The sequence below is a fragment of the Pholis gunnellus genome, assembly GCF_910591455.1.
Source record: "Pholis gunnellus genome assembly, chromosome: 18".
Lineage (NCBI taxonomy): Eukaryota > Metazoa > Chordata > Actinopteri > Perciformes > Pholidae > Pholis > Pholis gunnellus.
In genome coordinates this window covers 21,377,966-21,400,836 of record NC_136545.1, presented here as the reverse complement: position 1 = coordinate 21,400,836, position 22,871 = coordinate 21,377,966, and the positions used below count along the sequence as shown (strand labels likewise).

The following is a 22,871-nucleotide window of genomic DNA, read 5'->3' as shown; positions in this document are numbered from 1 at the left end:
AGAAAAATATAATTAACGTATGTACACACACGATATATATATCTATATAATAAATGTGTTAACGTGAAACAAGTAAAATACACAATAACTAAGTTATTTAAAACATTTCACGCTGACTTTGATCGACTTATAGAAAGTACTAGTACTGTACTAGAGTACTAGTACGAGGTGGTAGTACACATGTGAGGTACTTTTACTATACGAGTCTCTTTTCTCACATTCAGTTTGTTATGAATATATTGATGAACAGCAGCTCGTAGTTTAAGAGTTCAAACATGTTTCCATGTAAAACCTTTGAGGTTTAAGGTGAGATAGGTTACGGTAACGTTACGGTAAAGTTACGGTAATCCTTTATTACTGATGAAGTGAATATGAAACACGAGGAGACGTCGTTCAGAACAAGTCGTTTTATTCACTCTACTCTCGGGCCATCAGCTTCTGCTTCTTCAGCTTCTTCTGTGAGACCTGCAGAACAAAACTCAGGGTTAGAAAAACACCTCCGTCAGCAAGTATGAGGTACGAGTATGAGGTACGAGTACAAGTATGAGGTACAAGTATGAGGTACGAGTACAAGTATGAGGTACTAGTACAAGTATGAGGTACGAGTACAACGAGCTGCTCAGATTTAAACACTTTGTTTTCATGTTGATCAAAGGTGTCCTAAGGTGTCATCAGTGCAGCAGAGGCGGCTCCTCCCTTCCTCCTCTCCTCTCCTCTCCTCTCCTCTCCTCTCCCTTACTACCTCCTCCTCCTCCTACCTTCTTCTTCTGGGCCACCTCCTCCTCTGGCTTGGGGACGATCTGCTCCTTCTCGGTGAGGATCATCTCGATGTGACACGGGGAGCTCATGTACGGGTTGATGCGTCCGTGAGCTCGGTACGTGCGCCTCCTCATCTTCGGGGCCTTGTTCACCTGGATGTGCTCGATGACCAGGGAGTCCACGTCCAGACCCTGAGACCACAAGAGACCAGACCACATGAGACCAGGACCACACCATCTGAACTCACATCTTATTGTAATGTGGTAGCAGATACTTGTGTGTATTTATACTGTGTATAGTACTACACACAGTAATGAAATCAAACTATTAAATATTAAAGAGTTAAAAGATATTTTATCTCTAATTTAACACAAATGTTAAATGAATATTCAGAAGATATTTAAAACTATCAGTTGGAATAAATTCATCTATAAATATAAAGAACACAAACAGCTGCTCGGTGCCATTAAAGCACCACAGAAGAAGAACTCATGAACTCAGGAGACGTGTTCTTGAAGCTTCTTTGTGTTTTTAAGAGCAAATTAAACGTCTTCAGTGATTCTCAGTAGATGAACGCATGAATATTAAGGTTTCATCTTCACATCAGACACGTTTAACCTCAGTAGACTCAGAGCGCTCAGACTTCACGAGTTCTCTTCACGGAGAATCAAAGGTGTCCTAAACAATCATCACCGCAGTCTGTTCACCGTCTACGAGGCTCAGCAGCTTCCTCTGACACACACACACACACACACACACACACACACACACACACACACACACGTCTAACTCAGTGCTGATGAGGCGTTCAGGTACCTTGAGCTCAGCGTTGCTCTCGGCGTTCTTCAACATGTGGAGCAGGAACTCGGCGCTCTTCTTGGGCCACCGTCCCTGAGTCCAGCCGAACTGTTTGGCCTGTAAACAACAACAACAACAACAACAACAGCTGTTAGGCTCCGCCCCTCCTCCAGCAGCACGTGGAGCTGCTCTGCAGCTGCTCAGATGTTAACGTGGTTTCATCTTTAACTCAAAGGTGTCCTAAGACTCGTCACAGCAGCGCGCTAACGGGGGGTTTGTGGGCGGAGCCTCGTTACCTGAGCACACCTGCCGACGCCGCCGTTGTAGCGGCGGAACGGGACGCACTGGTGCTTCACGATGACGTCTCTCAGGTACTTGTTGGCTTTACGGATGTGCATCCCTTTGATGGCCTGAGCCGTCTCACGGGTGTTCTGGTGGAGAAAACAAGCGTCCACAGAAACAAACAGCTGGTTATTATTATGGTCTGTGTCAACACACTTTCATTAATCTGTTTTCACAGAATATCTCATTTAATACACATTAGATATAAATACACAGAATCATGTATTATACCTGCTGACGTCTTTATGTTGATAACATTCACATCATCGAGTCATAAAGAACGTTTCTATTAAAAACAAGACGTCTACGATATGAACACATCGTGTTAATGAGCAGCGCGAACGTTCAGTCAGGTTTCATCTTCATCACACGTTTAGCCTCAGTAGACTCAGAGCGCTCAGACTTCATCAGTTCTCTTCACGGAGAATCAAAGGTGTCCTAAACAATCATCACCGCAGTCTGTTCACCGTCTACGAGGTTAAACTTTCTATATCTACTTTAACCTGGAATAAAACACTTAAGATTAAATGAATACTGATGTTAAACACTTTACTGCTCCTGTTACAAGATAAACTGATTAAACTACTAAAAAGACTTTTAACTCTTTAATGAATGACGTGAACACATTTAATTATGTTTCACTTCTTACCTTGAAGTGAACGCGCAGGTTGGAGCCCCTCGACTTGCATGCTGCAATAAAACACAAAGAATAATAAAGACGCTTCAGAACCAGACCAAAGCTCTAACATTAAACACATTTAAACACTCAGATCCTTCATTCAGGTATGTTCATGTTTATTCCAAAGGTGTCCTAAGAAGCTAACGGCTAACACAAGCTAACATGTAAGAAGCTAACTGCTAACATTTAAGAAGCTAACTGCTAACACAAGCTAACATTTAAGAAGCTAACTGCTAACACAAGCTAACATTTAAGAAGCTAACTGCGAACACAAGCTAACATTTAACTCACATTTAGTCGGGTTCTCCGGGTCGAGAGAGTAGCGGACCATCTTCAGATATCTGGAGGATCAGAGAGACGTTTTAATTCATTTAAATAAATATACAAACTACATACAACGTCTCATCACGACTGCTGTTAGCATTAGCTCGTGTTAGCTTAAAGTCCGACACCGATAACATCCACAATCAGCTCGAGAATTAAGCAGAAACTACAGGAAACGTTAAACACATGAAACAGAAATGAGCGTTTCTAGACTGGAGTTTGGTGCAGATACGGATCCAACATGGCGGACAGCTAACGTGATAGACTCCTCACAAATATCACATTAAAACTCAATTCCCGCCTTCAAACACAGAAATCTAACATCGTCCGACATGTTTGAATGTTGTTAACTAAACGCAGCGAGTTAAAAACTCAGGATGGTGAAGATTTAGTTAAGATTTAACGTAGATTCTGGTCTTCGTGAGAGGGACAGTTCTCCTACCTCTGAGGCCGCGGAGGGAAGAGGAAGAGCCGGAAGCAGCGCTGCTCCTCTTCTTCTCCTCTCCGGTGCACCGCCCCCTGGTGGTCAGGGGGAGGAGGTGCACCAGAGAGCAGTGAGTCCGTCCGGACAGCAGGGGGCGATGTTTTTTATTTATTTATTTATTTGCACAATTCAAACAATGAAATTCAAAACAAACAATCATAACAGAGATAAATGAATATCACAGTGCAGGAGGAGGCAGAAAGCCAACTGGGCTTATTTGAAGCCTCCACCTATATAATATTAAAATTTTACAAAATTACAAACATAAAGTGTGAATAAGACATTACATTACAACGAAAGAAAGGAAGAAAGAATGAAAGATAAGATAAAAAATAATGTAATTGTGTCAAGTGTGTGCGAGCATGTGTGTGGATGTGAGAGTGAGCATTGTCCTGTGTTTGTTCAGTGATGTAGGATTATAAACCTGCCGTAACTCATAAGCAAAGGCAATACAAGTCCCTATGAGTGAAACAACTGCAAATGTAATGTAGCAGCCAAAACAAGAAAGACATGAACAATAATACATAAAAGACTGTTACAAGACCGCAGTTAGATGTTCTTTTAGGCACCTTTTGAAACATTTTACAGAGAGACATTTTTTAGTTAAGTAGGAAAAGTCATTCCATAATTTGGTTCCCCTGAACCTTATTGAAAATTGACCTCTGCTAGTCAGTAATTTAGGAGGATGAAGAAGTGAAGATTGGCGAGTTGAGTATGAGTGAACCTGTGAATTAAATTTGTAGTAAGTCTTGAAATGATCAGGAATATTCCCTTCACCAGAAAGTATCTTATAAATGAAAACACAAGTTTGGGAAGTGTTGATTTTATAAATATTGAGAATCCGCAATTTCCGAAATTTCCGAAATGTTCACACGTCATAGCTCACCTGTTCTTACCTGAAGTACATTTATACTGTGTTTGAGTACAGTTTAGAGGTATTTGTATTTTACTTGAGTATTTTCCTACTTTGTAAATGTGGTACTTTTTACTACATTTATCTGAAAAGCTTTAGTTACTTGAAGGATTCAGATTATTATTATTATTATTAATAATAATAATAATAAAAATAAAAATAATAAATGATGTGTTATTACAGATGAAACTACCAGCAGTATATAAAGTATTTTAAAATGAGCTTGACCTTTAAAGTGATGAACACATTAATGTGATAATAATTAGAATATTATTCTGCATCATGAGTACTTTTACTTTTGGTACTTTAACTATATTTTGAATGCAGTACTTTTGCTTGTAACAGAGTATTTCTACACTGTAGTATTTCTACTTTTATTTAAGTAGAATATCTGTGTACTTCTTCCACCCTGCTACCTTTAACAAATAGTGTAATATACAATAAAACAATAAGCACATCACAGGATGTTTTATTTTTCTAAATTCTTCTTGTATTTTATTGTTTGTTTTATTTTTCCGCTTTTATTTTCCTTAAAATACTAAAAATACTAGTAGTACTACTAACAACAACAACAGCAGCAATTATAATAATAATAATAATGTTGTATTTGTACTATGAACTGCTCTTTAACTCACTTACTAGATCTCTTCCTGAGCTTTCAGCTGTATTCTCTGGTCTTCATCAGCTGATCGAGTCGTGAAGAGTGAAGAAAACATTTATATTTAAAAACTAATGAACTAATATAATATAATGAAATACGTCCTTTGTTTCATATTCATATCAACATGAAGATGTGTTTTAATATGTAAACAGTTCCATTAGAATCCACACACAGTATGTTTTATTATTATTATTGTTGTTGTTGTTGTTGTGATAACAGGACTGAGGACCTGATTGAAGCCTGTCGCTGTGACTCAATAATCTGTGTATTTATATTTATATATTACTCTTTAAAGTTTGACGTTGTTGTCGTTAACCAGAAATATTCAAAGTGCTTATGAATGTAATTTATCACAATTCATGACGTCAGAAGTAAAACCATCAGTGAATCAACTTCAAGTCATTTTTAAATATTCTTTAAATCGTTTCCTCTTTTTCTCGGTTTGATGTCAAAATAAAATGAAAATATTTTTCTTTCTGACATTTAAACGGATGCTGAGCTGCAGATGATACCAGTAGTCCTATCAGCTGCTGTTGAATGTCTCCTGATGATGAACCACAGCAGGCTGAGCTACTAAAGCAGTCGTTGGTTTATTTGGTTCACTTCCTGTTGTCGCGCTACACAGAACAGCTGCTGACTCATGCTCAACAGCAGAACATACAAAAATAAAGATATTATTTACACGTGAAAAACACCCACACGAGAGTCTGAAGCCAAGCTAACAGCTGGAGCTTCTTCACCTCCTCCTGCTCCTCCTCCTCCTCCTCCTCGTCACTTAGCATCTGGTTAGCTTAGCCTCGCTAACCGTTAGCAGTCTGGTTCTGTGTAACGAAGCTGAATAAACCAAATTATAACAAAGAAGACATATTGAACTAATAGTGGGATATATATATATTATTATTATATATAAATGAAATAAAAGCAGGTGAGCTGTGTTGATTTATTTAATTTCTCCTTTTTTCCTATTTTGATTTTCTTTATTATCATTATTTTGTATATTTTTGAGGTACTTGTACTTTACTTGAGTATTTTCTACTTCTTCACTACATCAGAGTAAATATTGTACTTTTTTATAATCAGATTCAGATTATTAATATTATATTATTATTAATAAATGATGTATTATTACCGATTATATTAAGTCATTCAAATGAGTTTCACCGTTAAAGTGATGAAAACACATTAATGCATAAAACATTTATATATTATATTCTGATATATATTATTGTTCATTCTGAGTACTTTTACTTTTGGTACTTTCAGTATATTTGACTTGAAACAGAGTATTTCTACACTGCTAGTAGTATTTTTGTTACATTAATGTCTCGGTCTGATACACATATAAATAATATAATAACTCATATAATCTACTGCAGCATCAATAACTGAATTATTTTATTATTTATGTATTTAAATTATTTAAATGTTTCAGATATGACGTGTTGAGCAGAACCAGGCTAGCAGTTTCCATCCGTTTCCAGTCTTTATGCTAAGCTAAGCTAAGCGGCTGCTGGCTGTAGACGTGACTCTCAGAGGAAGAGAAGAAGAAGACAAATATATATGAATCCTCTTCAATCGTTCATGCGTTCAAACATTTACACACATCGCAGAATATTTTGAGTCCAGAAGAAGTCAGAGGTGAGACGTGGCAGAGATGTGACTCACAACGAAAAGACGATTTGTCCTCAATGTCTCTGAGAGAGAGAGACGTTTCACGTCAGCAAAGAGACATTTGATGCTACAGTTTGTGCTCATCAAGCTCCTTAAACACAGTTCAATGTCCACATGATGAGACGTCAGAGACGTCGGAGACGTGGAGACATGGTGACATCAGAGACGTCAGAGACATCGGAGACGTGGAGACGTGGAGACGTGGAGACGTCAGAGCTAAACAACCTGCAAACAGGAGAAAACATTGCAATTCATACACAAAGACATAAACACACATATTATTAATACATATTTATAAACATAACTGCTTCTGGAGATATTAAAGATTTCTGAAATCCTTGTCTCTGATTGGCTGCTGCTCAAACATGTGATGAATCATGTGATCAGCTGTCATTATTCTAACTCTTCTTCTGGTCTCTTTATAAGAGCAGTGAGCAGATAAAGTGAAGATGTACATACAGACGAGGCAGTGATCCAGTGTGATGGGACAGGAAGCAGGCTGTGGGGGGGTCGGGGGGGTAAGGGGGGCGGCCCTCGGATCACTTGAGACAGGGGCTGACCACGGTGGGGGTCGGGGGGTAGACCAGGACCACGTCGACCCGCTCAGAGCCGTTCTTTGGACAGATGATCTCGGTCAGACCTTCAGGCCTCGGCTGACTCAGCAGCTCACCTGGAACACAGAGACGGACAGGAAGTGAGACAGGAAGTCAGACAGGAAGTGAGACAGGAGGTCAGACCGACATTTACAGTTACAGCACATCATAACCCAGATATGATCATAATCCAGATCATAAATTCCAGATTCAGATCATCCAGCAACAGTTTGGTTTCTGGATGATAAACAACAACAAACAAGCATCACATCATCATATATGTATATATATATGTACATATATATATATATATATATATATATATATATATATATTATACATGAGACCAGCAGGGGGCGCTGAGTCACTTTCTTTAAACCACACTGTTGTCATTATTGTTGCTTTTGTAGTTTCTGTTTGTTTCACCATCTTTTCATTTGTTCTTGTTCATCATGGACATTTTTTTTTGGGGGGGGGGGGGGGGGCCTGTGTTGATCTTCTGTTGTGGGAAAAAATATTTCTATATATTATTATTTCTCACTTTTTGGCATCTGTATAAACATACATACAGAAAACGTAATGTAACATTGTAACAAATAGACAAATTCTCTTGATGCTTAATTAGATAATTATATATTTGATTAAACCTCAGCAGTAACTAAATGAGTCACAATAGAGAAACTAGCTCTGATACAAGCTAACGTTACTAGCTTAGCAGAGTAGCTTCTGACTTTGGTGGCATTTGTGTTTTAAACCGTCTGTTGGATTATTGTAATAATTAGGTCAAAGAGTTAAATGTGCGATGTCATGCTGCACCTCTGAACACTGAGACATGACGTCATAATAACGGTTTATTATCCTCTGACTCCACTCATGAATAAAGTCTGATCATCTTCTCAGACAGGTTTACTGTTGAAGCAGGAGGAGCTGCTGTGAGAAATGTCTGACTCAGTGCTGCCATGTTTGCTCTCTGCTAAACCAACAAGATAAGAAGCAGGTTTGTTTCTAATGTAATAAATAAATCAACCATCACTCCCACACAGCCTGACCTCCAGCAGCACTTAAACCATTAGGCTCATTGATCCTCCAGTTCTCTTCACATGTCTGCAGCCGATTAGTCTGTTGGACCGAAGCCAGAGTTACTCTATCTGTTACTCTGAGCTTCAGTTTACATACAGTCAGAGCTACAGTCAGAGCTACAGTCTAAATACAGTCAGAACTACAGTCAGTGCTACAGTCTAAATACAGTCAGAGCTACAGTCAGTGCTAGTTAGTTAGTCTAAATACAGTCAGAGCTACAGTCAGTGCTAGTTAGAGTTACAGTCTAAATACAGTCAGAGATAACCTAAATACAGTCAGAGATAACCTAAATACAGTCAGAGATAACCTAAATACAGTCAGCTAGTCAGAGTTACAGTCTAAATACAGTCAGTGTTACAGTCTAAATACAGTCAGTTACAGTCTAAATGCAGTCAGAGTTACAGTCTAAATACAGTCAGTTACAGTCTAAATACAGTCAGTGTTACAGTCTAAATACAGTCAGTTACAGTCTAAATACAGTCAGAGCTACTCAGAGTTACAGTCTAAATACAGTCAGAGCTACAGTCTAAATACAGTCAGACTTAGTCTAAATACAGAGCTACAGTCTAAATACAGTCAGAGCTAGTCAGAGTTACAGTCTAAATACAGTCAGAGCTACAGTCTAAATACAGTCAGAGTTACAGTCTAAATAGAGTCAGAGATAATCTAAATACAGGCAGAGCTAGTCAGAGTTACAGTCTAAATAGTCAGTGTTACAGTCTAAATACAGTCAGTTACAGTCTAAATAAAGTCAGAGTTACAGTCTAAATCCAGTCAGAGCTAGTCTAAATACAGTCAGAGTTACAGTCTAAATACAGTCAGAGCTACAGTCTAAATACAGTCAGAGATACAGTCTAAATACAGTCAGAGTTACAGTCTAAATACAGTCAGAGTTAGTCTAAATACAGTCAGTTACAGTCTAAATACAGTCAGAGCTACAGTCAGAGTTAGTCTAAATACAGTCAGAGATACAGTCTAAATACAGTCAGAGTTACAGTCTAAATACAGTCAGAGCTACAGTCTAAATACAGATCGGAGGTACAGTCTAAATGCAGTCAGAGCTACAGTCTAAATACAGTCAGTTACAGTCTAAATACAGTCAGAGTTAGTCTAAATACAGTCAGAGTTACAGTCTAAATACAGTCAGAGCTACAGTCTAAATACAGTCAGAGTTACGTCTAAATACAGTCAGAGCTACAGTCTAAATACAGTCAGAGCTACAGTCTAAATACAGTCAGAGCTACAGTCTAAATACAGTCAGAGCTACAGTCTAAATACAGTCAGAGCTACAGTCTAAATACAGTCAGAGCTACAGTCTAAATACAGTCAGAGCTACAGTCTAAATACAGTCAGTTACAGTCTAAATACAGTCAGAGATAACCTAAATACAGTCAGCTAGTCAGAGTTACAGTCTAAATACAGTCAGTGTTACAGTCTAAATACAGTCAGTTACAGTCTAAATGCAGTCAGAGTTACAGTCTAAATACAGTCAGAGCTACAGTCTAAATACAGTCAGAGATACAATCTAAATACAGTCAGAGATAATCTAAATACAGTCAGAGCTAGTCAGAGTTATGGTCTAAATACAGTCAGTTACAGTCTAAATACAGTCTAAATACAGTCAGTTACAGTCTAAATGCAGTCAGAGTTACAGTCTAAATACAGTCAGAGCTACAGTCTAAATACAGTCATAGTTACAGTCTAAATACAGTCATAGTTACAGTCTAAATACAGTCAGAGTTACAGTCTGAATACAGTCAGAGCTACAGTCTAAATACAGTCAGAGTTACAGTCTAAATACAGTCAGTTACAGTCTAAATACAGTCAGAGCTACTCAGAGTTACAGTCTAAATACAGTCAGAGCTACAGTCTAAATACAGTCAGACTTAGTCTAAATACAGAGCTACAGTCTAAATACAGTCAGAGCTAGTCAGAGTTACAGTCTAAATACAGTCAGAGCTACAGTCTAAATACAGTCAGAGTTACAGTCTAAATAGAGTCAGATATAATCTAAATACAGGCAGAGCTAGTCAGAGTTACAGTCTAAATAGTCAGTGTTACAGTCTAAATACAGTCAGTTACAGTCTAAATAAAGTCAGAGTTACAGTCTAAATCCAGTCAGAGCTAGTCTAAATACAGTCAGAGTTACAGTCTAAATACAGTCAGAGCTACAGTCTAAATACAGTCAGAGATACAGTCTAAATACAGTCAGAGTTACAGTCTAAATACAGTCAGAGCTACAGTCTAAATACAGATCGGAGTTACAGTCTAAATGCAGTCAGAGCTACAGTCTAAATACAGTCAGTTACAGTCTAAATACAGTCAGAGTTAGTCTAAATACAGTCAGAGTTACAGTCTAAATACAGTCAGAGCTACAGTCTAAATACAGTCAGAGTTACGTCTAAATACAGTCAGAGCTACAGTCTAAATACAGTCAGAGCTACAGTCTATATACAGTCAGAGCTACAGTCTAAATACAGTCAGAGCTACAGTCTAAATACAGTCAGAGCTACAGTCTAAATACAGTCAGAGTTACAGTCTGAATTGGTATTTCTGTCTTTACTTCGGTTGTCTTTACATGAGAATTATCTATAAAAAGAAAAGAGCTAAACGATGTATAAACCTGATAATTCAGGGAGTTAGTCTGCTGCTGTTCCTCCACCAACAACGTGGGGCAGTTTGTACGTTGAGGACTTTGACTTTCATACTTTTTTTTAGATTTTGAATGCAGCACTTTCACTTGTCGTAGTATTTTTAAACTGCGGTAAAATATGTGAATATTTCTCCCACTGCTGGAAATCAGATGTGTATTTCATTAGTGAAAAGCAGCTGACGGCTCAAACATCCAGCTGTGTGTCCTGAATTAGGTCAAAGCCGGATTCCTGCTCCTCCTGCTCCTCCTCCTGCTGCTCCTCCTGCTCCTCCTCCTGCTGCTCCTCCTCCTGCTCCCACATTAACCTGACATCAAGGAGCAGGAATGTCTCCCCTCCTCCATCAGCAGGTAGAAGAATCATTTACATTCCTGAGAAGTGAAGGACGTTCAGTCGCAGCCATAAAAGGACAGAGACGTCTTCCTGTTTCCAGGAAACTCCGTTCACAAACAGTCAGACATCCGACCTCACTTCCTGTTCCATTGTGAGCCTCACATGTGAACGGCTGCTCTTTGTTTAGGATTTTAGGCTTCAAAGAAAAAATACTATATTATTATGAAGTAAATGTTTTGGTTTTTGGACAAAACAAGACATTTAAAAACATTTAAAGGCTTCGCTCTGGACGTTTCTCTGACATTGTTTTGTTTTAATTAAAAACTAAATGATGCTCACTTTACAGTAGTGTTGCAATACATTATATATATATATACACACACACACACACACAGTATATATATATATATATATATATGAATGTTTCCTTTCATGTGTGACCAAATGAAATTAAAAGAAAAATACACTTAAGAAGTACTTGTATTAACGAAGGGTAGTATAAACATCATACATAAAGTTAAATATATCATTAAGTGGAATATATGTCAACGAGTCTAACCTTTGATGAAAGTAAAAATAAATATTTATATTTTATAGACAAAACAATTAACTGAGAAAACAAACATCAAAATAATCCTTCGATGCAACTTTAAGATTAATAATTAACAAAAATTAGAGATTGAATCTGAATATTGTGAGTTTTCTGGTTGACGACATTGTTTTGATGAGATTTCTCATTTCTAACGTCGTATTCATATGATATGTATATTTAATACATCTATATTCAGATAATAACGTAGTTTATCATCTCACAACAAGTAGAACATCATGATTAACAATCAGAAACCAACACGCTCAGTTTACAGAGAAACAACAACTCGCTCTGGACTTCCTGCTCCAGACCTCATTGTCTCACCCCTCCCACCCGTCTCACCCCTCCCACCCGTCTCACCCGTCTCACCCCTCCCACCTGTCTCACCCGTCTCACCCGTCTCACCCCTCTCATCTGGGTCCACATTCTCTACGATCCTTATCAAACACTGAGGTTTATGTTAAAAACATCTTTGAAGGGTGAACGTCTTCCTGCTCTCTGATTGGCTCATCCTGCCGTCACTTCTGCTGTTTAAATATTTACGATCTCTGACCTGAAATAGAAAATCTGTCTGAGAGACGACAGAAAGACGTCTGTGTCACCGTGATGTCACCTCAGCATCAGTCTGCGTCTCCACGACGATGAAGAGGAAGGAGCCTCTTCATCACATGACCTCACAATCAGCTGTTAACGAGGTCACGCGGAGGATTCAACGCAAAAGATCATACGTGAGCTGGAAGCAGCTTACGGACTAATCCACCTCAGAGGACCACTGAGAGCTCCCATGATGCACTGGGCTGCAGACACTGACATCGCCATAGCAACCTCCAAAACTAAAATCAACACACTGCTGATGACCTCATAATAATCATGTTGACTCTACCCTCAAAGCATTGTGGGAAGGGTAGTTTTACAATGAAGTAAGAAGAAGAAACCACACACACACACACACACACACACACACACACACACACACACACACACACACACACACACACACACACACACACACACACACACACACACACACACACACACACACACACACACACACAGAGCAGCTTTCATTCATTCATTCAGGAGAGAGACTGAGATATAAACCAGGATGAGAGAAATGGAGCAGAAGCTCAGAAAGTGATCCGGTGACGGTCGGATCAGAATAATCCTCAGTGATCAGCAGCTGCAGCGACTGAGCTCAGGAATGTGTGACCGACTCCAACACTCCAGAATAACTCAGAGAGGGGGGGGGGGGGGGGGGGGGGGAGCATCTTCATCAAAGTGAAGGTTAACGTGTGAACTTAACGATGAGTCACATTCAGTAGTTTTCAGTCTGAAGATGAAACTTAGTTCAGGAAGAACTTTAAAGTTTCATCTCAAAATAAAACCGTCAGAAAAATTCACTTCTATTATTCAGACGAGCCTGACTGATTCTCCTTAAACTGTGTGTGTGTGTGTGTGTGTGTGTGTGCGACTGTCTGTGTGTGCGTGTGTGTGTGACTGTGTGTGTGTGTGTGTGTTGCTGCTGGGACTCAAGCAGGAACTAGAGGATTTCTTGGGGACTATTTTCTGCGGCGGATGGATCCACATCCTGAGATTTATTGAACAAAAAGATAAAAACATCAGCAGACTTGTCTCTGAACTGTGAGGAGCTTCGTGTCTGTTCACTGAAACATGAACGTTGACTCTTAATAACACGACTCATCATGATCTGCATTCAGCTTCAGACCTGCTGACTCAGCGGTTCTCTGCTGTCCGCTGGAGCTTCAGACCTGCTGACAGCAGCTCCTCCTCATCCTCCTCCTCCTCACATTCATGTGGCTTCATGTTCAGATATTTCAGTCTGAGAAACCAGATCCTCTGAGGACCAGGACCAGGACCAGGACGTCTGCAGCAGTTTGATGACTGAACATGTGATGAAATAAAACTTTCACTAAAGATTCATGAGCATCTTGGTTTTACTTTCAAACAAACTTTACGGTGTGAAGTGGGCGTGGCCTCAGAGGACAGTCTGGATCATTATATTTCTCTTGTTTACGTTGTGAAGTGGGCGTGGCCTCAGAGGACAGTCTGGATCATTATATTTCTCTTGTTTACGTTGTGAAGTGGGCGTGGCCTCAGAGGACAGTCTGGATCATTATATTTCTCTTGTTTACGTTGTGAAGTGGGCGTGGCCTCAGACAGTCTGAATCATTATATTTCTCTTGTTTGCGGTGTGAAGTGGGCGTGGCCTCAGAGGACAGTCTGAATCATTATATTTCTCTTGTTTGCGTTGTGAAGTGGGCGTGGCCTGTGACTTTAAGAGCCTCAGTTAGTGACCCTGTTGGGTCATGTGACGCACGGAGCTGCCTGTTGATCCCACCTGATGATGTCATCACCTGACTCCCCGACGGTCACATGACACATGAGAAGATAACGGCAACCAATCAGATTAAAGCGCCGACGGGAAAAACAAGCAGAGCTCACAGAGACGATGAGGTCACTTCCTGTCTGAGCCCAGTTAACACGGAACTCAGTTTATTTATCGACAGATGTCAAAGATTCAATATTTTAGATTTTCTGAAGACGTCGCTTTAAAAACATATAACTGTGAATATATTTGAAATGCTTTTATTGTGAAGTGCTCACAGGAAGTGTTACTATGATGAGTCTTTAAAACGTTAAGTCTCGTGTTGAGCAGAGGTCACAAGTTTCTTCACAATAAAACATGGAAAACAACCGACTGATCTCAACATGTTCAGCCTGAAACCTGAAGCTACAGGAAGTGAACAGTTCAGTCCTCCTCCTCTTCTTCTTCTTCTGTAGAATAAACTGCTTCTCTGGCTTTAAGACTTTAATCCTGTAACTGGATTAAAACCAACAGAGAAAAGCCAACGAGAGGGAAAGTGCTGCGACACAGAGAGATATATATATATATATATATATACACATACACATATAACCCTAAAAACACATGCAGCTGACAGATGATGTCATCAACACACAGATACTATGACATCATGATCAGCTGATACAACAGAAGATCAAACATCATCTTCATCAGCAGAATGATGAAGAGTTAAACAATGAAACCGTGTTTATTCTGAGGAGCCACAAATATCACGTCCATAGAAGGCTCAACACAGTGTGTGTGTGTAGGTGTGTGTGTGAGAGAGAGAGAGAGAGAGAGAGAGAGAGAGAGAGAGAGAGAGAGAGAGAGAGAGAGAGAGAGAGAGAGAGAGAGAGAGAGAGAGAGAGAGAGAGAGAGAGAGAGAGTGTGTGTGTGTAGGTGTGTGTGTGAGAGAGAGAGAGAGAGAGAGAGAGAGAGAGAGAGAGAGAGAGAGAGAGAGAGAGAGAGAGAGAGAGAGAGAGAGAGAGAGTGTGTGTGTGTGTGTGTGTAGGTGTGTGTGTAGGTGTGTGTGTGTGTGTAGGTGTGTGTGTGTGTGTACTCTGGATGATGTTTTGCATGTTGTGTTGTCGTCTCTCTATCTTTGTCCTATTTGCATGTTTAGATTCTTCTTCTTGTGTATTTATTAACTTAATGTCATTAAATGTGTTTTTATCTATGAATACATAGTAATACTACAGTAATACTACAGTAATACTACAGTAATACTACAGTACTCAGGTATTAATACTACAAGTTAAAGTACAGGTATTCAAATATAAAAGTATGAGCATCAAAATATACTGAAAGTGCTCACTCATCAGAATAGTATATATAATATTAATACATTCATGTGTTCATCACTTTAAAGGTTTTATTTTGAAGGAGACATAATTCAACACAACGTTTTAAAAACAGCTTTTTAAAGTTTATGTTGGTGGAATCTGATTCTTTCTCTGAGTCTTGATTTAAAAAACACTCGTTGAGTTTCTCCTCATCGTTCTTTCTCCACCTTCATCATCATCATCGTCATCACCTTCATCATCAGAGAGGAAACTGCTGACTGACAACAGGAAGTGATGAACAGCTGTTTCCTGTTCTTCTCTCATTAACTGTTATTTTAAGACTTATCGCTGCAGACAGAAGTCTGTCTGTCTCTCTTATTATTATTATAATAATTATTATTATTATAATAATTATTATTATTAATATTTAGACGTTTTATTCATCTAGTTGAATGTTAAATAAAAATCTTTTTACATTTTCAGAAATAAAAGTCTTCTGGAGAAACAATGAATCATTTATTTTATTGTATTTAGCTCATAAAGTATTAGAATTTAAAACACTGGAATCTGCACATTTGTATCTGTGTCGGTTCATAAAACGCTCTGACTCACTCTGGTGTGTTATTGATTATGTATCAGTGTAATCACATCAGCCCGCCACAATAAAAGCTCTTAAAAGCTGAGTGTTTAATGGTGCAGAGAGGAAGGAAAATAAAAGGAGGTTCAGGAGACAAAAGAGCAGCAGAACCACCATCACCTTCATCATTTAGTGAACTCCTCTTCCTCTGTGTCTCTGAGGGCCGATACCACACTGCAGCTGGTTAGCTTAGCTTAGCATAAAGACTGGGAACAGAGGGAAACTGTTAGCTCCTCTGACGACACGTTACATCTCCACTTAAGAGAAGAGGAGGAATATTATTCCACTTTTTTTATTACGTTTCATCTTCTTGTCTCTAATCGTTTCTATTATTTCTGTTTTGTTTTTTATAACGTTTGGGTATTTTATTTATTTAATTTGTATTGTTTATTGCTACGATCATTATTTATATTATTATCATCAATATTATTATTCTAATTATTACAGAATGAACAGAATAAAACGGTTGCACGGCTCTTTGTTAAAGTTTCAGGTTTGTCTGTTCACAGCGATGACATCATGTCACAGATAAACACGACATCACTAACCTTTTATGACATCACAGGACGAGAGATTAAAACCTGGTTTGCTGTTCGATACAAAAGGAAAACGTCCTCCTGACTATAAAGATTTAAGATAAACAGGATGTGGGACATTATCACACGTTTTAGAGACAAAATAATAATTTAAATATTCTCCTGCAAACCTAAATAAGATGTCTGCTGTGTTCTTTGTATCTGCGGTAAAGAAACTGATGAAGGAGCAGCTTTACCTGGGAAGGCGTGCGGGCTGGACGAGCCTCTCTTCAGGCACTTGGAACAGAGGACGTGGACGGAGTAGTGCAGGCCGGGCCACTCCTGCAGCAGCGCGTTCAGCTCCTCCACCAGCGGCGTGACGGCCTGCCAGGCGGTCCAGATGTTGGGCAGCGAGGCGTGGCTGGCGACGGACAGAGTCTCCGGCTGCAGCCTCCCTTTAGACGGCCGGTGGCTGACCACCACGGGGACTTTGCCGCGATAGGCCAAGATCTGCCGCCTGCCGTCCGACCGCTGCACCACGTGGCTGTTTATCTGCACGCTGAAGCGCGCGAACAGTCCGGGAGGAAACAGGAACGGGAAGCTGTACCGGATGTGCAGCTGCTCCACGGAGAAGAAGGGGCACAGAGGCAACGAGGAAGAGGAGCCGGCCTCCGCCTCCGCCCGGGGCTCCTCGCTGCTGACGTAGCTGGGGAACTTGTACCACGCCGTGGCTCCGTTCAGAGGCCGGCTGCGCGGTTTGTTGATGCAGTAGCAGATCCCCATCTTCTCCAGGAGCTCCATGATGAGGTGGAGGTCCTGCTGGGTCTGGATGAGCGGCCGGAGGAGCAGGCGGATGACGTTGGAGGGCAGGAGGCCGTGTTGGAGGAAGCCCTCCACGTGGTGCTGCAGATGGGTCACCCTGAGGTTCTCTCCCTTCTCGTCCTCTATTACCAGACTCACCCTCCCCTTGTCCCCCCTCCCCCCCTCCGAGAGGAGCCTGTCCAGCAGCGAGGACTCGTCCCTCTGGAAGAAGACGTTGAGAATAGCAATGAATCGCGGAAGGTTGTGAAAGACGTACTCCTTCAGGGTGAGGCTGTCCTCGAAGTAGAGCAGCTTCCCGCTCTCGTGCAGGTAGGACAAGGCGCTCTGCAGCCGGTCCTCCGTCAGCCCCGCCTGGAGGCCCAGACGGGCCGAGTCCCACCACGACAGCCACAGGTCTTTGGGTTTAAAGTGCAGCTCCTCCAGCATCTGCCAGGACTTTGGCAGCACGCGGTGGAGGTTGGGGAAGATGTCCCTGTGATCCGCGACGGACATGAGCTTCTCCCTCAGCCTCTGGATGTTCCTCTGGCTCTCCGTGCAGCTGACGCTCAGCACGGGAGACAGGATCTGCAGCCGGTGGTTCAGCATGTACTGCAGCTGGGATTTCCTCCGCCTCAGGTTCCTGTCGGAGACGCCGTAGAAGAGGACGTGAGGGGTGGAGGAGCGGAGGTTGTAGCCCTGCTCCAGAGCCTGGTCCACCTGCAGAGCCTGGCTCCTCAGGACCTGGATGTCCCTCTTCTCCTGCAGCCCGATCTGTCTGTGGATGTCCAGGCTCTTCTCCTCCACCTCCGCCTCCCCACACAGGTCCTCGTGCGTCCCCACCAAGCACACGACGGCGTGGGGCACTTTGGCACTGAGGAGGTGGAGGAAATACCCGACGTGGGCATAAAAGTTCTTGGGCGAATACGTTTTAAGATTCACAACGAGGACGTAGAGAGCACCGGGGGAGAGAAAGAAGGGATTGATGAGGTCGTAGTTTTGCTTCCCTGACAAATCAAACACCAGAAACGTGAGACAGCGCTCAGCGTCTGCCACCCAGTTCGTCACTTCGATCCCTTTGTTTCCCTGGACGCCTTCGGCGTTATGCGGCACGCTCACCACGCTCTGCCTCAGCCGGGTTTTCCCGGCGTTCGTCGTCCCCATCAGCACCAGTTTGAGCCGCGGCTTCACGGCGAGCTGCACCTGAGCCAGCTCCTTCTGGTAGGCCGCGATGTACGGGATCCCCTTCATGCAAACCTCGTACGGAGGCTGGATGAGGGGGTTGTCCTTCACCTTCCATATGTTCACTTTGGACAGCTTCCCAAAGTTGTCCGGAAGAATGGCGATTTGGTTACCCTGTAAGACAAGTTCCTCCAACTTCTCCAGGTCCACGATGGAGTCCGGTAGGTACGTGATGTTGTTGTTGTCCAGCCAAAGGTTGGCCAGCTTCACCAGCTGCCTGACTTCCTCCGGGACGTGAGTCAGTTTATTCCTGCTCAGGTAGATTTCCTCCAACCCTGTGATGCTTAAAACCACCTGGGGGAAGTTCTCAAACTCGTTTGAGGACAGATTGAGCATTTTGAGTCTTTGCATGCGACCGAAAGCGGCAGGCAGCGCCGAGAGCTCGTTCCCGTCCAGCATCAGGCTCTCCAGGTGGTTCAGGTGACAGAAGGAGTCCGGCAACGTGGACATGTGGAGACTGCTGAGCCAAAGGATTTTGATGGACCGTAGCATCGCGATGTCCGCCGGTAACGCCTCAAACTTGTTCCCGGAGCAGTCCAGCTCCTCCAGCTCGCCGAGGGCCAGGATCTCGGGGGGGAACCGGTTCAGCTTGTTATGATCCGCGTCTAGAGTCCGCAACTTGGCGAGGTCGGAGAACGATCCGGGGAGGTCGTGCAGGTCGTTGAAGCTGAGGTCGAGTTCCTCCAGAGACCGGAGCGCTCCGATCTGAGCCGGCAGAGTCTGGATTTTGTTGTGACTGACGCACAGCTTCTTCAGCACCTTCAGCTGGCCCACGCCTTCAGAGAGGCTTCTCAGGCAGTTGTGGCTCATGTCCAGCTCCACCAGCTGCACCAGCTCGAACACCACCCGGGGAACGGTGGAGAACTTGTTCCTGCGGAGGACCAGGACTCGCAGGTTGTTCAGGGTGGATCCCAGCCCGTCTGGCAGCTCCTGCAGGGAGTTGTTGCCCAGGTTGAGCGCCTCTATCTCGGCTATGTCCTCCGGCAGGATGATCTGGTTGTCTTTGGAACAGAGGGTGAGCTGGCGCAGGTTGCTCCGCAGCTTCCTGGAGCGCAGGGCGGCATCCCTCCACAACCTGGCCGTCTTCAGATTGTTCTCCTTGTCCTCCATGGCGTTGCAGCCGGACCCCTCCTCCTCCTCCTCCTCCTTGTTATCATGGAGAGTTTTCATGGAGACCGTGCGGGCAGCATGGTGGACGGTGTGCTTCAGAAACCAGCGCGCTCCTCAACAGCAAAGCCTCCGCCCCAGAGGAGACAAAAGACGGGTTGTGTCCGGGGATTAATCGGCTTTTCGACGGGAGCAGGAGCAGCGTCTGCGGAGGCATGCTTTTCTCCTGCGCCACTCAAACGCACAATGACAACAAACCGACGCCGTTACAGCTCCGGGTTTAATCCGCGATCCGAGGTCCGGTACCGCGGGTTCAGTGCGTCCTTCACGGGCGTCCTCATCGCCGAGACACGCCGTCCTCTGGAGCTCCGTCCTCCGGATATATGTCGCTCCCGAGCCGCTGAGTCGCTCTTCCTGGGAGCGGGGAGTGGAAGTGAGGCGGCCGCTTCACACTGCGTCAGATCTGGGAACCCTCCTCCTCCCTACTGCTGCGTGAGGGGAGGAGGGAGGGAGGGAAAGTGATTGTTTTGTCAGATTTGCTTCAAATCAGCAGAGAAATCCAGAAGTGAATGTAAAAAAAAACACATTTATGGTTTTAAGAGAAACTTTTCCAGAGTGACAAATATGTTAAATAAAAGCTTTAGACTTCACACAGAATCAATTCACATATATATAATTAAACATGCTTTAATTCAATAAAAAGTTACCAACATGGTGAAGTAGGAAACCAGTGAAGAAGACTAGTGACCTGTTTACCTGAGACGAGGACAGAGGACATGAGGACGGAGGACATGAGGACAGAGGACATGAGGACTTTGTCTCCATCTGCAGGACAAATGAGGAACAAGTCAGTTTAGTCAAAGTATATTTATATGTATGTTTATGAGAAGGAGGATATGGATGAGGTTTGTGCTTTGACCCAGAATCACAGTGAACTCTTCATCATCATCATCCTCACATGCAGCTTTCTATAATCTGAGGACACATTTTAACGTACTCAGTTAGTCGACATGTGAAACACCAGTTTCTACAGAACGTCCTCTCCGTCTCAGTTCATCTCGTTACATAAGTGAACCTGCAGAACAAACCGATCCAGATCCAGGTTCACATGAGACCGGGTCAGACCAGCAGAGACCCGGAGGACGAGTCCACCGCTGACGAGATGAACTCTGTGGGACAACCAGAGGAACAGGACTCGACGGGTTACAGGAGGAGAAAGAGTCTGGATCTGAGATCCTTCAGGAACTGATCCTTCAGGACAGACTTCTACAGGATTCAGCATCATGGATCTACACGTGGTGACGGTTTGTTTGGTCTAATAAAGCAGAGTTCAGTTTCCTATCAGACACAGAGGAGTTAGTTTAATAATCATCAGCATAACTGTGTGATATAATATTCTCTCTTTTGTGAACTTGTGCAAATTAACAAAACTATAAAAACAAGAATTCTGTTTTGTTTTCTCCTTGTTTGAATAGTTTCAACATTGAATAACTTACAAGAAGAAGTTAAAATGTTTGACTTTATTGACTATTTCACAGACATTAGAACCCCTGAACACTCGTGAACATGTGCGTACAGATTCATATTCAAAAATGATTTTAATAACAAACTGACATGTTTCTCTGTTCAAAAACAAATAAAAAGGTGCAAAAGGTTGAGGTGAGACATTAAAGAGGTTCTAATCATTCATTCAGATCAACATAGAATATCATAATGCTAAAAACAGCTCACTTTATTACAGGAATAATTAACATGGATTGCACATTTGATTCCGATCCAGCCGACAGACTTTGTCTCAGCTGATGTAACAGAAAGACGGAATATTAACTTTAATAATCAATTCACGGGTCAAGACATCTTATATCACAATGAACGGAATGTCTGGACCAGAAAGAAAGAAAGAAAGAAAGAAAGAAAGAAAGAGACTCCCGAAGACGAAAAGATTGATCAAGAAAACAGGTAAACCAGGTAAACTGAACAAACCAGCTAACCAGCTAACCAGCTAACCAGCTAACTCAGCTAACCAGCTAACTCAGCTAACCAGCTAACCAGCTAACCCGGTACCCTTTGGACAGAGAAGAGGATTCTATGGTTCGTCCACATTTTGCATTCAGAGCAGCAAGCTGCTGTCACTGTGTGATGACGCTCTCCTTCCCTGATGCGACTCAAACACCTCGAACGTTCGTACTTCCTGTTCAGTAGTACGGCCCCGTGTTCTCGTATCCGGCGTAACTCGGCCAATCGGGGAAGATCCCGTGTGAGCAGGTGGGGCTGCCGTATCGGTCAAAATGAATCCCAAAGTCAAAGGAGTCTGTGTGGTGGCTGCTGGCGATCTGCTGGCTCCTCTTGGCGGAGGACCAGACGATCCGGTAGTTGCTCCCGTGGTTGCTGTCCCAGTGCTCCCGTCCACAGACCGCGTAACAGACGGCGAACTCCACGCGCTCGTGAGGCCTCAAATGATCCGGCAGAGACGCACTGAAGGAGAAGGTGTCGCTGTAGGAGGTGGGATACGAGTCCTTCACGTACTCACAGTCTACGTCCCTGTGGCTCCTCCAGCCGTCGAACGTCAACCGCAGCTTCACGGACTTCTCAAAGGACACGTTTTTTACCTTAACGGTTCCCGCCAGAGCCTTCTCCTTCAACACGCAGTGCTCTAGGCAGACGTAGTTCCTCTCCAGACTCTGACGGAAGTGCAGGTAGTCCGAGGAGGGCTGAGTGAAGTCCAGCACCAGTTGGTCCTCCTCGGCCTTCAGAGACAGAGCCGAGCTGAGCATCTCCTGGATGTTCAGAGGGATATCGATGGGGTCGTCGAACTGAGAGAACGTCTTCACTTTGGTCAAAGACAACCCTCGGTGGTCGGCAAACGTCACCCGCTTCTTGGCTTTCCTCGAGTCCTTCCTGGAGGCTCGTTCGTCCTCGGGTTCCGTCTGGTCCACGCAGAGGGAGCGCTGCAACCTCAGGCAGGAGCTCAGGGCGGGTTTGCATGCTTTAGGAGACATCCTGTATACAAACTCCTCCTTGGACAGGTACAGAGGTAAAGTCAT

At 42.8% G+C, this 22,871-nt stretch overlaps 3 protein-coding genes across 4 annotated transcripts; all 3 read right to left on the bottom strand.

Moving 5' to 3' along the window:
- Positions 1-392: 392 nt before the first annotated feature.
- rpl17 (ribosomal protein L17) lies at positions 393-3,375 on the bottom strand. The gene is made up of 7 exons (XM_079178879.1): positions 3,345-3,375; positions 2,870-2,919; positions 2,549-2,589; positions 1,854-1,988; positions 1,576-1,674; positions 759-950; positions 393-465 (listed from the first exon to the last, which is right to left on the bottom strand). Exons 2-7 carry the CDS (start codon positions 2,907-2,909, stop codon positions 418-420), a joined length of 555 nt encoding a protein of 184 aa, XP_079035005.1. The 5' UTR covers positions 2,910-2,919; positions 3,345-3,375; the 3' UTR covers positions 393-417.
- A 2,179-nt stretch (positions 3,376-5,554) lies between these two features.
- Positions 5,555-20,231, bottom strand: mfhas1 (multifunctional ROCO family signaling regulator 1). Of its 2 annotated transcripts, XM_079179500.1 has the most exons (3): positions 16,938-20,231; positions 7,091-7,301; positions 5,555-6,856 (listed from the first exon to the last, which is right to left on the bottom strand). In XM_079179500.1, exons 1-2 carry the CDS (start codon positions 19,888-19,890, stop codon positions 7,171-7,173), a joined length of 3,084 nt encoding a protein of 1,027 aa, XP_079035626.1. In that variant the 5' UTR covers positions 19,891-20,231; the 3' UTR covers positions 5,555-6,856; positions 7,091-7,170. The 2 variants fall into 2 exon arrangements, with proteins under 2 accessions (XP_079035626.1, XP_079035627.1); XM_079179501.1 differs by lacking the exons at positions 5,555-6,856; positions 7,091-7,301 and adding an exon at positions 11,399-11,484.
- Positions 20,232-22,022: 1,791 nt separating this feature from the next.
- ppp1r3b (protein phosphatase 1, regulatory subunit 3B) lies at positions 22,023-22,871 on the bottom strand (the record flags this gene model as incomplete). The annotated part of the gene is made up of 1 exon (XM_079179236.1): positions 22,023-22,871. The coding sequence occupies one exon, from the start codon at positions 22,869-22,871 to the stop codon at positions 22,023-22,025; it is 849 nt and encodes a 282-aa protein (XP_079035362.1).